This window comes from Manis pentadactyla, chromosome 2 (genome assembly GCF_030020395.1).
Source record: "Manis pentadactyla isolate mManPen7 chromosome 2, mManPen7.hap1, whole genome shotgun sequence".
In the NCBI taxonomy this organism is placed as follows: domain Eukaryota; kingdom Metazoa; phylum Chordata; class Mammalia; order Pholidota; family Manidae; genus Manis; species Manis pentadactyla.
In genome coordinates this window covers 89,880,624-89,894,936 of record NC_080020.1, presented here as the reverse complement: position 1 = coordinate 89,894,936, position 14,313 = coordinate 89,880,624, and the positions used below count along the sequence as shown (strand labels likewise).

Genomic DNA, 14,313 nt, shown 5'->3' with positions numbered 1-14,313 from the left:
AATGTTTGTAAAATGATCACCCACCAGTCTGTCTCCCCCTGCTAGCCTGTGAGCCTCCCAGTGGCGGGAACTCACACGCCTTTTTTCTCCCCAGTAACAACTATCAGTGTCTGCTGCTACCTGAGGACCAACAGTGATCCCAGGGTTGGACAGCTTATGCCAGATCTTTCTTGGTTTAAATTCACTGTGGCACACATAGACTTCCTTGACATTATTTTGTTTTTCTAATGACAGTAAATCTAAACAACGCTTATTTATAAAAGCGCTCAGAATGTTGCGGGTCCCTTATCTAGTCTTCACCCATATTCAGAACTTGGGTCTAAGTGGAGAAACTCTCCAGGAGGTATTTGTTTTCAGGCAGGGTAAGTGGGAAAGGGTAAAAGCCTGAGGTGTGAGCTAACAGATAGTTAGGGGCCATACCAAGTATCCCTGGCAGCTGCCCATTATTTTTAAAAGACCCCTTTGTGTTTTGTTAATTGCCCAAATAAACAGCTCTCCAGGACAGAGAGAGCTGCTTTTTCATGGAATTCCCAGGAGAGAGGAGCCAGAAATTGGTTGGGGCCAGCTCCCTTGCCACCTCCAATCTTGCTTTCTAATGATCTTTCATATTACTCCCCATGTGAGAAGAAGGAAACCACACCATCTATCTTAGTCAGTAAATTCCCCCTGCTACTTAAAATAACCTTTGCTGAACATCTTTTAATTATGAGCATGAGTGCATTGTTTCATGGAGCCCTGTATGTCTGGGATCCATAAAACTATCTGCAATTATCACTTTGTTTTAGTAGAAACAGTGAGTGCCACTTGGTCAGTCTCCTGGCTTTATGGTCTCTGGCTGTACACCTTTAAAGGAGTATGCAGCGGCGGGAACCCCAGGTGGGAGCAGCATCTTGTGGGCACAGAAGTCCTGGAAAAGTGTATTTCTGCTGCTGAGGCATTCCTGGGAGTGTTGGGCTTACTAAAAGGCAATTTAGGAGTTTTCTTGGCTTATTTTAATTTGATCTAGCAATAGTAACTATTCCTCTAGTATCTATTAATTATTATCTGATAACTTCCTCTCTGAGGGTTTTGTTCCTTCTCCATTCACCCTTTCCATTCATAATTATTACTGTGTTCTCAAAGTGCTTGGGGCCTCTAGGGCTGCCCTTGGAATAAGCAGGGTAGGTGTCTATCGGCATGCAGTAGTTGGAAGGTCAGCCAGTAAGTCCACCTCCCTGTTCATAAAAAAGACAGACATCTTAAATATACCTACCACAGTGACCAACATCCCTTAGTAGAAATTCATTACCTTGAATCTTAAAGATATTTTCTTGTCAGCGTCTCATAGAAATGTACATGTCTTTGGGCAGGGTGTCACTGAGCTGCATTTTTATAGCAGAAGATGTTCATTAATGGGATGCTGCTGGTGGGCTGGTGAGAGAGGGGCTACTGGATAGGGGAGCAGCTGTCGAGAACCATTCTGACACACATATAAATTAATAAGTGTGTGAAAATGCAGGAAAAACTGTCCAGGAATGGATTGGAAGATGAGAATGAGCAGCAGGGGCAAAGGGTGGTGCCCAAGAGTGGTCAGGACTGCAGAGGCCTCGGGGCCTGAGGGTTACCACAAACGCCTGTGGAGCTGGGCCTGCAGGACTTGAAAGATAGTTTCTCTCACTATGGATGCATTGTACTGAGTGCCCCGGACTAGGGTATTTCTTAGGTTGGAATTCCTCATTTTGAAACATGGTAGGAAGTGACCTTCAATGTAATTGAATAGGCATGTGTTGATGTAATTGGCACATAGGGGTCTGTGAATTTTTTATGAAGATTTACATTCAGGCCACTTGTGTCTCAGCCAGAACATACTACCTTGATGAGCTATTAAGAAAAGTAGTGTGAGTGAAATGAGGGTATTTCTGGAATGCCAGGAGACGGAATCACCTTGGTTTTACAACTGAGTTGAATTAAATTTATGAGATTGTCAGCAAGGTGATGACAACATTTCCTGAAAGAGAGGGAAAGGGCTTAATTCAAGCAAACTAAAGGACATGGAAACCGTATTTGGAAAAGTTTTAAAATAAATTTACTTTTCTTCTTCATAATTTCTTCCTTCCCACCCCCACAAATTTTGAAGCAAGAATTCAAAATACCTATTGTCAAAGCCAAATGGAAGTCCAGTGTCATTTTGAATGTTAGAAACCCAGAAACAAAATGAAGAAAAAATTGAGTGTTGCATCTGAATTAGCATTTAAAGTGGCATGTTTATATGAAAAGAGAATGGTGTAATATATCCTGAGAGTAAAGAGAGGATTTCAGACTGTGAGCGAATGTCAATTGCATTTATATATTCATGGCATGGCCAGTCTGGTATTTGGCATGTCTTTGCAGCGTCCCTTATCATACCAGCATTTGTCTTCTGAGAAGTGGGTAGGGAGCAGACCAGGGAGGTGGAAGGAATGCAGGTCTTCTCTTCTTACCTTTGAAAATTATAGGAAGACCTTAGTTCTGTTCAGGGGAAGTGGGTTAGGTCACCCAGGGAGGTTTATCAAAATAATGTGTGCATTTCCAAATGTGCTTGGGAGTGCAAATCAGAATTCATGTGTGTGTTGGAGGTGGAGGCAGGGGAAGCCAAAGGCTTGTGGACTTTGAGCAGATTCTCAAGGTGAGCATAAATGTTGCACTGGTGTTGGTAGGAGAGCCTCAGGGTGTGTGTAGCAGCCAAGTGGGTTTCTGGATACCCAGTGGAATAACTTGTTAGCAAACCTGAGTCAAACAGGAAGTTGGGGAGAGTGTTTCAGTGAGCAGCACCTTTTCAGCAAGGCAGGTATAGGGGAGCCCACTGAAGCAAGTAGATACCTGTGCTTTTCTCACTAAAATCCACCTTCTCAGGTATGCTTATTCCATAGGCAGTTCAGAGGATGGACTCAGGAGCTGCTCTGCAGGGACTCAGTCCTATCTCTGCTGTTTAACGAGTGTTGTGACCTTCACAAAGCTATTTAAGCTCTATGGGTCTCAGTTTCTTCATCTGTAAAATGGGTATACTACTCACCCTGGAGTGTTTTGAGGATAAAATTAATTAATATTTGTAAAGTGTCAGTGCCTGGCATGCAGTACATACTATGTTAGTGTTAAATAAAACACTGGGAATTAAGCCCCCCACCCCAAATCACTTATTTTTGTCCTATGTAGTTAAGGAAAAGGCTGCAAAGTAGGCTGAGGATGTTTCTGTACAGCCAGAGCATTTAAGTAGTGTTTTCTGAGGGGCTGTCCAACTCTTGTGTTGATGGAGAGGAGTTAAAGATGGCAGTTGGCCCCCTATCCTTGGGTAGATTCTTTCACTTGTGTCCTATAATGGTAAACTCTGGTAACAGGAAGTTTTTAGGTGTGCGACGGAGATGGAGCCCACACATGTTCTGGCTTTTTATCATCAGTGTTGTGAGGGAATTCCTTGTGCTCAGCAGTCCCCCTTCCAGAATAACCCATCACTTCAGACCCACCCATCCTTCTCAGCGTGGGTATAGTTCACTTCTTAAAATTGTGTTTTGACACAAACAGGTGTAAGGAAAATGAAGTGGGCTATTATAGATGTCCATGTGGAAAATTTTTATCATAGGATTTCAGAGCTGGAAGAAACCTTAACAGAAATCTGATTCAAAATATCTTTGATAAGTGAGGAACTAACAACTCAGAGGATTTGAGGTTTGCTTTTGCTCAGATAGTTCCTTGACTGAACTGTGAACAGGATTTAGGGTTCCTGCCCACCAGGCACTGCAAAGTAACCTTTCTTGCTTAAGAGCAATACAGTTGAGGTAGGAAGAGGTAATCAACAAGGGTGTAGGTATGGTATGTTGTGTTTTAAGACATGAATTTTAGCATCGACATCCCACAGAAGGGATCAAATAAAGGGTAGACCTCTCAGAGAAGGCTTGACTTCACCATGCTCGTCTTGGCTTCTCTGAACAGCTTGGAAAGCATGGCCTCAAACTCTGCAGAGTTTACACATACAGATTGCAATCTAAAGGAAAACCATGAGATGCACGCAAGTGCTACAAGGACGCTAAGTGTCTTCAGACTGATGAAGGGAATAGTGATGGCCACACCACTGAGGTGTGGCAGGCCCGGCTGCAAGTAACTGGCAGTTCCCAAATGTGTCTGTTATCCAGTGAGCCATGCGAACAGAGTGGCTGAGTCTGTATTGTTCCCCTTAGTCTGTTATGCCAACATAACACAGGCCCTCTGAAGGAGCACGAGAGGTGGCGGGAGCTGGGAGGTTTCACTTGTGTCTTGCTGCTTCTCCTCAGAATCTCTGCTGTTTTCCTCTGCTGTTCTGACTCCTGAGAATTAAAAGCCCAGCTCTTTTACTTTTTATGGCAGTTGACTATCAGACCTAAGTAGCTGGGAAAACATTTTAGGGTTTCTCTCTCTGCTTTTCTGCAATAGGATCCTCACACCTAGAGGATTCTGGTGGGTCATTTCTTTCACCTGGTTACACATACCCTGTCTTTTAACATGTTTTTATGTAAAGTTGCCTCTTCTGGGATGAGGTTGAGGACTTCTCCATGGTTATGTTTTTGAACATAAGACATGTCTAGAGAAGGTACCAGCAACTGTACACTTTCCTTAGTGGACTTCTGGGCTCTACCTCACCTCATATGTCAACCAGATAACTTGACTAGTATGCTCAGGAAATTCTGTGCTGATGGTTTTCTCAACACAGTTGCATGAGAGGAATAGTTTTATAAGTATATTCTATGAATGTTATTTGCATGTGTAACTAGATAGCATTAGTTTGATGGAAGGATAAATTTTTGTGTTTTTTTAAGAATGAAAATTCTAATGATGATACATTCAAATGTGCATATTATATTGAGCGAACGATTTTTAAATGCCTTTATTCTAGAACTACACAGTAATCTTTCAGGAAATGTTTGCATATTTTGTAGATGCTTATGTGAAAGTGTTTTTACTCTACTAGGAAATATTAATTTGACATATGCTTTGTGCTCTTTATTGTGCAGGAAAAATGATTTCTAACTTTTGTTGTGTCGTAGGCATCAGTGGGATTAACCTTGTGGTGACGTTAGCACCGAGTGTTGAACTCTGACTAAACCCTTATTTTCTAATTCAGTCTTTCATTGTTATTATTGATGGTGGTATGTGCTTTTACTCAGGAAGGTCAGCTTTGAGGCAGAGGTCATCTTTTGAATTTATTTTTGGAAAACTGTGGAGGGTATTTGCTTTGAGAAGTTGGCATCATATGACATTATGGTGTAGGTGCTGTGGAACAAATGATGTTTATGGCAAGGACAGTGGGGACCTGGCCCCTAAGCTGACAGCAGGACAAAAGGAGGGAGATTTTTCTCCTTTTCTCAGCTCCCCTTAGCCTCTCTGTTGAGGCACTAGATGGTATTGCTCTGCATGGGGCACATGAGTAAGTTCACCAGGGGTTTTATATTTCAGGGTGTAAAGTATAGTGTTTAGTATCTTAACAAATCAAGAATCAATTATCTGGGAGAATAAGCAGAAGGTTTTTTTATGTCTAGGATAAATTAGTTTAAACACTAAAACCAGGCCTTGTGTATTAAAACAGCACTTGGAAGCGATGGGGTATATTTAAAAATGCATTTGACATCATATACTGAAATGAAATTAGTATATGGATTTTATATTTTAGGGGAACAATGGTGGCTTTTAGGTAAGATTCCAATGTATTACCAATTCATATGTAAATGCAGTTGATTCTGATAGAATCACAGGGAAAAATGTCAAACACCTGGTTAAAAGCATGTTACTTAATTATTATGTTTGGAAATTCAGGCCACTTCTCTCTATTCTAATTTTTTAGATGATGGTCAGACATATCATTAAGACTATAGGATGGTTGGTGATGGTGGTAATTGTCTCAGGAGATAATTAAAAGGACAATTACAGCAAAGATAGTTCAAATTGGTTTTTCTTGAGACTCTATCTAGCCTCTCCCTGCCAAACACATAGCTTTTAACTACTATTTAACTTCACTAGGCTGTATCATCTTAAGCACCCAGAACTCTGAATTCTATTTCTATTACCGCACAACAGAATTTGAAACAATGAAAAACACCCCAAAACCCCCAAAACAGCTTCCTCCCATGAAATAACATGTAACATAAACCAATTTCAGCTGTCCCCAAAGCAGTGTAACCCTGTGAGGTTTAGCAGTTAATGTTTTCCCAACAGCTAACAATCCTTCTCCCACCCCTCACTTCTTTAAAAAACAAAACAGCTTTTTTGAAGTATAATTGGCATACAATAAACTGTATTTAATTTAAAGTATGTAATTCAATAAATGTTAGCATATGTTTATACCATACCTGTGGAACCACCACCACAATCAAGGTAATGAAATACCATCTCCCTACAAGTTTCCTCTTAACTGATCTGTTATCACTGCCTACACCCAAAAATGCTCAATCAGGCAATGATTAATACCTTCCATACCTAAGGATTACTTTGCATTTTCTAAAATTTTTAATAAGTGGGATAATACTGTTTGTACTTTTTTTGTCTGGTTTCTTTCACTCAGCATAATTATTTTTAGATTCATCTATATTATAGCATATGCTAAGAGTTCATTGATTTTTACTGCTAAATAATGTCCTATTGAATGGATATACCATAGTTTTGATTACCCATGCACTTGCTGGTGAACATTTGGGTTTTTGGCCATTATAAATAAGGCTGTTATACCTGATTGGTAAATTGTCTCTCAGCTTGTGGCTTGTGTTTTCAGTCTCTTTACAGCATCTATGAGAGCAGAAGTTTTTCATTTTGATGAAATATAATTTACCAGTTCTTTAAATAGTTGTGCTCTTGGTGGTGCATCTAAGCCATCTTTGCCAAATCCAGGGTCTCAAAGGTTTTCTCCTATGTTTTTTTTCCAGCATATTTACAATTTTAGATTTTTACATTAGATCTATGATTCATTTTGAGTTAATTTTGTATATAAGGTGAAATATGGATCAAAGTTCATGTTCTTGTGTGTAAGTACCTAATTGTTCCAGTACCATTTATTGAACAGGCTATCCATCCTTCACTGAACTGCTTTGTACCTCTGTTGAAAATCAATTGGCCAGATATGTGTGTGTCTATCTACAGACTTTCTATTGTGTTTCATTGATTTATTTGTCTTTACATCAATATGCTATTTTGATTATTGTTTTTTTAATAAGTTTAGATACCAGATAATGTTAGTCTGCCAACTTTGCTTTTTTTTTTCTTCTCATAGTTGTCTTGGCTATTCTAGTTTCTTTAATTTTAAAATCAGTTTGTCAATTTCTGCAAAAAAAAAAACTTACTGAGATTTTTATTGAAATTGCATCAAATCAATAGATCAATTTGAGAAGCTGTGAAGACTTTTCTAGTGGTTATAATGAAATTCTGGTCCTAGAGATGAATTAAGGGAATAACATATGAGTTGATACAGTGTAGAGAGATTGGAATGGAATCATCCCCCAAGATGTACTGACAGAGAAAACAGCTGACCCAGCCAGGGGAGACTGAGTTGAGGAAATGAATGACTGTAAATGAGCAAGTTCTTGTTCAGAAAAATCCTGTCAGAGCAGCCCCAGAGAAGTAGTTGGGTGGGTGGTCCTGGGAACAGCTCAGGTAATGGTTTCAAGCTGACATCAGAGGGAATAAGCCACATTTCTTCTGGATGGAACTGCATGGGGAGCTCAGGCTTTGCACATCCAAGGAAGAGCAGAGGACGAAGAGTGTGATCAGGCACAGTTCACGTCCAGAACCTCATGTGTTCCTGCCTAGTAGAGGAGAGGGCCACAAGGCCTGGGAGGCCATGGTGTAGGGAACGCGGAGACGATTGTCATCATTGTGTATGATTGCTGCAGTGACTGGTGGCCTAGAATAAAGGTTCTCCACCAGGATTGATTTTGTCCTCTAAGGGAACATTTGACATTTAGAGACATTTTTGATTGTCACTACTACTGGGGTTGGGTTTCATTTAGTGAGTGGAGGACAGGGACGCCACAGAACATCCTACAACATACAGGAGCACCCCTACCCCCAGAAAAGACTTATTTACCCAAAATGTCAGGAGTGCCAAAGTTGGGGACCCCTGGTCTAGAGAAGAAGGACCAGAAAAGAGGGTGAAATGACAGAGTAGAGCTGACTGACTGCTCTGACGCCTCATGTCTGTGTTGCCTCTAGGAGAAACAGGGTTCTGTGTTGTGACTGAGAAGTCACCCTGGATGATCAGGAATTAGTTTGTGGAGGGCTTTGGACATTGTTCCAGGTGACACCTAATAATATTGTCAAATAAGTCTAGTTTAACACAAGCATGTCTTGGCAAAATAAATGTAACAAATGTGGAGCTGAGTTAATTCACTTAAGAAGAAAATACTTGTTTGGATGTGGCACTGCCTGCAGATGATTTTATCAATTGGGATACTTGTGATTGCAAGTAATAGAAAACTTAACTCAAAGTGGCTGAATAGAGGAAACTCACAGCTCCTATAACTAAAAGGTCTGGGCCTTTTTCAGGAGTTGATCCAGAGGTTCAGTGTTGACAGAAGGACTCAACTTCTCCTTCATACCACTGCAGGCTTGCTTCCTAGCTCATTGATGGCTGCCTGCGATTTTCAGGGTTAGTCATTTTTTTCTTTTTCATTCTCATCAGGACAGGATTTTTCTTCCCCTACCATTATGGGTTTCTTCTTGATGGGGTCATCTTAAGTTATGTTTTCACCCTTGAATATCATAATATTTATAGCATTCCTCTCATTAGCTTACACCATTGCTATCCAGTGTGGTAGCCACTAGCCACATTTGGCTGTTGAGCTCTTGAAATGTAGCTGGTCCAAAATGAGATATGGGGAAAAAAGTGAAATGCCTAATTAATAATGTGTATATGGATTACAAATTGAAATGATAGGATTTGGGGATATATTGGGTTGGAATACAAATACATTATTAAAATTACTTTCACCTATTTATTTAAAATTGTTTTATATGTGACTACTAGAAAGTTTTAAATTATATAAGTGGCTCCAAGTTGTATTTCTGGTGGACAGGACTGGCCTAGACCATTCAAAAGTCCCTGGGAATGGGATAGAGTCTATCCCACCTAAACCACATGGCTGATATACATATGGGAGAGAGATGGAATGGATGTTGGGCAAGCAATAAAAAATGAACACAATATGGTGGGAATGTAAATTAGTTCAACCATTGTGGAAAGCAATATGGAGGTTCCTCAAAAAACTAAAAATAGAAATACCATTTGACCTAGCAATTCCACTCCTAGGAATTTACCCAAAGAAAACAAGGTCTGATTCAAAAAGAAGACACATGCACCCCTATGTTTATTGCAGCACTATTTACAATAGCCAAGGCATGGAAGCAACCTTACTGTCCAATAGTAGATGAAGGGATAAAGAAGATGTGATACATAGACACAATGGAGTATTATTCATTCATAAGAAGAAAACAAATCTTACCATTTGCAACAACATGGATGGAGCTAGAGGGTATTATGCTCAGTGAAATAAGCCAGGCAGAGAAAGGCAAGCAACCAAATGATTTCACTCATTTGTGGAGTATAACAACAAAACAAAAACTGAAGGAACAAAACAGCAGCAGACTCACAGAGTCCAAGAAGGGGATAGTGTTTACCAAAGGGAAGGGGGTGGGGAGGTGGGTGTTGGGGAGGGAGGGATAAGGGGATTAAGGGGCATTGTGATTAGCACACGTAATATAGGCCGGGGCATGGGGAAGACAGTATAACCCAGAGAAGACAAGTAGTGACTCTATAGCACCTTACTATGCTGATGGACAGTGACTGCAGTGGGGTGTGGGGGGGACTTGATAATATGGGTGAATGTAATAACCACAGTGTTGTTCATGTGAAACCTTCATAAGATTGTATATTAATGATACCTTAATTAAAAAAAAATGAACACAGTGGTAAGTGTCATAAGCAAAGAAAGGAATATTTGTTTATAGGCTGCTATTTTACCAAAGATAAATGGCTGGAAATACTACTGTTACCACTAATAAAAGCTAATCATTTTTTCTTAAATATATTTTTGAGAATTATAAAATTAATATAGTGTTTATAGTAGCTAGTGAAACAGCACAAAGATTCACTAGGAGAGTAAATAATTCCTATCCCTTCCAAGCCCTGTCTCCCCTCACAAGGCTGGGCAGCCATTGCTCATCTGGTCTGTGTCCACCCCTTGCTTCATGTACCCGAGTGCCTTCCTGAATGGTGTTCTGTTCAGTGGCTGCTTTCTTCCAAATGGGATTACAGCTCTCCTTCCTCAGTTTGCTTTTCTCACCTTATCAATCTGCCAAGTCTGTATCTACAGATTTATTCCATTCTTTTTAGTAGATATAGAATGTTCTCTATTACAGGTATATCACATTTCATTTAACTATTTTCCCATTGATGGGCATTGGTGTTATTTTCAGTCCTCCCTCTTCCTCTACCCGACAACAGACAATGCTGCAATGAACGTCTTTGTACCTATATCCTTACATACTGGTCCTTTTTTTTTCTCTATAGGATAGATTCCCAGAAGTGGAATTGCTTGGTCAAACGGTATGTGTGTTTTTAATTTTAATAGATATTACTAGATTATTTTTCCCCAAAGAAGGAGCTGTTCATGTTTGCACGTACGGGGAACCATTTCCTACATCCTCACCAGCACTGGATGCCCCGACTCCTTTTAATTCTTGCCAGCCCAATCTCTGATCATTACTTTAATTTACCTTCTCTTCACTACCACTGATGTTGAGTATATTTTCATATGTTTATTATCCACACAAATTTCTCTTTTCTGCATTTCATATTCATTCCCACTTCCCATTTTTCTATATGATAGTACTTTTCTTTCACAATTCCTGGACGCTATTGTGTTTTAGAAATGTTAATCCTTTGTTATATTTGAAACTACATCTTTACAGTTCTTGTCTCTGTGTATGATGTGCATTGCCAAATGAAAATTGTTAATTATTATTTAAGCAAATATGTCTGTTTTCTTTATTGCTTCTGAGGTGTTTTGCTCAGGGTGATGTCATCCATCCCAATGTCATACAAATATTCTCTTAGATTTTCTCCCCAATTTTTTAAGACATTCAAATCTTACTCCAGTTTTAGGTTTGTGCATGATATAAGGTAGGATTCTATCTTTCTTTTTTCCCCTAGATGGATAACCAGTATCTTAAATCCTAGTTATTACTAGAACTTTTATTTTTCATGGGATTGGAATGTTACACTTGTCACCTATAAAAATGACATATATATTTGGATCTATTTCTGGATGCACTATTCTGGAGCCTATTTCTGTGCCAACACCATTCTGTTTTAAATGCGGTGGCTTTCTAGTGGGTTTTAATGTCTGGTAAGTTCTCTTTCATTGGTCTGTTCTTACTTTTCATGGTTATTTTAGGCACTTGTTTATTTATTTTTTCATACTGTTTTGGTTAAATTAAATTTTAAAACTTAAAGGTTAGGGAGCTTTATCTTAAATGTTTTGAATATAAAAGGTAATATATTAATGTATAACAAATGGAAGCAAAAATTGAACATATCTCAATTTGGGTATCTTTTTACTTAATATTACAGTTGGAAATATTTACTAATAGTCTAAGGGTTACTTCTGTGAATTTTAATTCTTTAAGTGTGATTTTACTTTACTCTGTGATAATTGAACAATTACCCCAAGATGCAAAACTGGGGACACAGGCACAACATAGTTTAATCTATCCAAAAATTAGATTATCACATTAAATCTAAAGTGATTAAAATATTCAATAACCATAACCCTATAAATAACTTGTAAGTCTTTCTATATACCAAACTATTAAGTATACCTGTACCTCGATTGGTTGAGGATATGTAAATATGTGAACAACGAACTGTAACAATGTATAAAATAAACTGTGTAATTTGCAGTCTTTAATGATTCAATTCTTTTAAAACTTTATGTTGACTTTAAGTGTCACACTTATAATTTTGGGTAAAGTTGTCTAATATTTAAGCTTTTGGCAATTTAAATGATTATCAATGTGATATTAACTAATTGTGTTCACTGACATTCTTAATTGCTCTGGAAATTTTAGTTTTTATGATAGTAAGGTAATAAATACTTTTGTATTTTTCTAAAGGCACTTAAAATTTTGAAGGTAAACAATACAACTCCCTGCTATTGAAAATAATAGTAATATTGTGTTGCACAGTAGTCTTATAAATGAACAGATATACAAACACATGTGAGGTCTGTATTTTGCCTATGAAAGTAAAGGGACACCCCATTTATATTCTCCCCATGTTTACTTGGTTAATTAGAAAAGAAAACGTTAGTTCTACAGCAAAAAAAAAAAAGGTAAAATAATTAATGTATTGTGATTATTATTGAATGGTATACTTGGAAAAAATACAATTATGTTTTTAAAAGTGAGATTCTGAGTACTTTCAATGGTATTATAATTCAAATAGATTAGCGTGGCAGTTTTTTGCATTTTATTAATATTTTAATAAATATTAAAGATAGTAATTTAGAAAAGGGGGAAATTAATTTAAATTATTCACATCAAGATCAAAAAAAGACTTAGTGGAGTTAATTTTAAACTTTCTATGTGAACTTACAGTCTTTATTAAGTCAAAACCAAATATAATTGCTCTGTTTGAATTGGTTACCTTTGGCTTCCATTCAGTACTCACATGAAACCATCCAATAGACACTCTATGTACCCCAATTTTGGTCTCTAATATTACTTTCCACTAGTAGCATCAATACACTTCTCGGAATATAACTTGATGCCGACAGGGAAATGGGACAGGGAAAATTTCACTGGTTTTGGAACAGGTTGGTTTGTTTTTTGTGTTTTTTTTTTTTGCTTAAGAGCAAGGATTCCTTCATTAGTGTTTGGAGGTGGAACTATAATGGACAGTTGAACCAAACTGAGGGAACTTCTGCTGGCCAAGAGTGGAAATGTAAGTGACAGAGGAAATGGTAATTAGAAGCCATCTCACAAGTTGAGCCTACCAAAAGCCAGGAGTAGATCATATTATATCTAAGGTGAGAAATGATATGAACTGTGCTGAATAAAAGGTGTATCATGTTTACAAATAAGCTGTGTTTTGATCAACCCAAATTATGTTTCCTGAACTCAGGTCTTAATCATCATCAAAACTGAAAAAGTTGATAAACATAAATATAAAAAGTATAATTAGAATATATTTTAAATATGATTATGCACGTATGTTAATTCTCCATTGTTAAACCTAAAGTGAAATTGATTTTGAATACAGGCTATGACAGGCACTTGAAACCACAGTAGAAAACAATAAGGGTATCATAAGATTAATAGTAAAACTTTTTTTTTTTTAGAATTTTTTCACATATTTAAGCTGTTCATTTGTTCCAGGACTGCCTAATTCCTGAAAAATTTGGAAGAGAGATTTATTTAAATTAGGATAGAATTCAGGCTTTATAAAACAAATAAACATAAAAAGAGATTTATTTAAATTAGGATAGAATTCAGTCTTTATAAAACAAATAAAAAAAGAAAACAAACAGTAATTGGTGACCAGGGTTTGGAGTGACTATTGGAGTCCACAGGCAATAAACAAAGAGTATTTTATTCTTGAAGCCAGGAAATGCTCTAGTTTTTGAGGTGTACCAACATATTAAAAAAGCCTCTATGATTCAAGGACTCAATGTGATAAACTGGGACAATATGAGCACTAGAATAATTAAAACAATGCCCATACAACTTGAGGAATAAGGAGGAAAATGCCCCCCTAACTGTAACACTGGGTAAAAAGAATCATGTATGTCGATTTAAATTATTCAACTAAGGTTATGTTGACTCCTCTATCTTAAAGACGGTAAGCCAGTGATGATACTACTCTGCTGGCCAAAAACAATGGTGCCTCCAATAACATTTTGGTATTATGTTCAAAGCTGTATTCCTGAGGGCCAGGGATCTCCTTCCTGGGCCTAAAGAGGTGAGGGAAACTGGAAGTCCCCTTAATTCATAAGTATTCATAATCTAGATCAAAACTGAAATAAAACAACTGTATGTGATATGGTACCTTTAATAGGTGCAAGAAGGTCTTACAAATCAAGGTAAATATGTTGTATATGTTAATTACCAATTTAAGACAGGTCAAGGTTGCCTGCAAATGTGACCAAGGTAAAATGTCACTTCACTTAACGTTGTTCCAATTTAACACCATTCTCTTATCCTTGTTAAAATGTTAACATCATTAAATACTATCCTCCTGTTTTAGGCACTATCTGAAATTGTCTCAGAATATCACCAGTTTCC

At 37.8% G+C, this 14,313-nt stretch overlaps 1 protein-coding gene across 15 annotated transcripts in view; it reads left to right on the top strand.

The window, feature by feature from the left end:
* The window catches only part of MAST4 (microtubule associated serine/threonine kinase family member 4), a 536,231-nt gene that overhangs the window by 279,971 nt on the left and 241,947 nt on the right, over positions 1 to 14,313 (top strand). For 8 of the 15 annotated variants that reach the window (XM_057494684.1, XM_036887942.2, XM_057494692.1 and 5 more), the window contains one exon: positions 10,541 to 10,576. The exons of the other annotated variants lie outside the window; for them this stretch is intronic. In XM_057494684.1, coding sequence (XP_057350667.1) covers positions 10,541 to 10,576 — 36 coding nt within the window. The remainder of the gene's footprint in view (positions 1 to 10,540; positions 10,577 to 14,313) is intronic. 15 annotated transcript variants of the gene reach the window in all.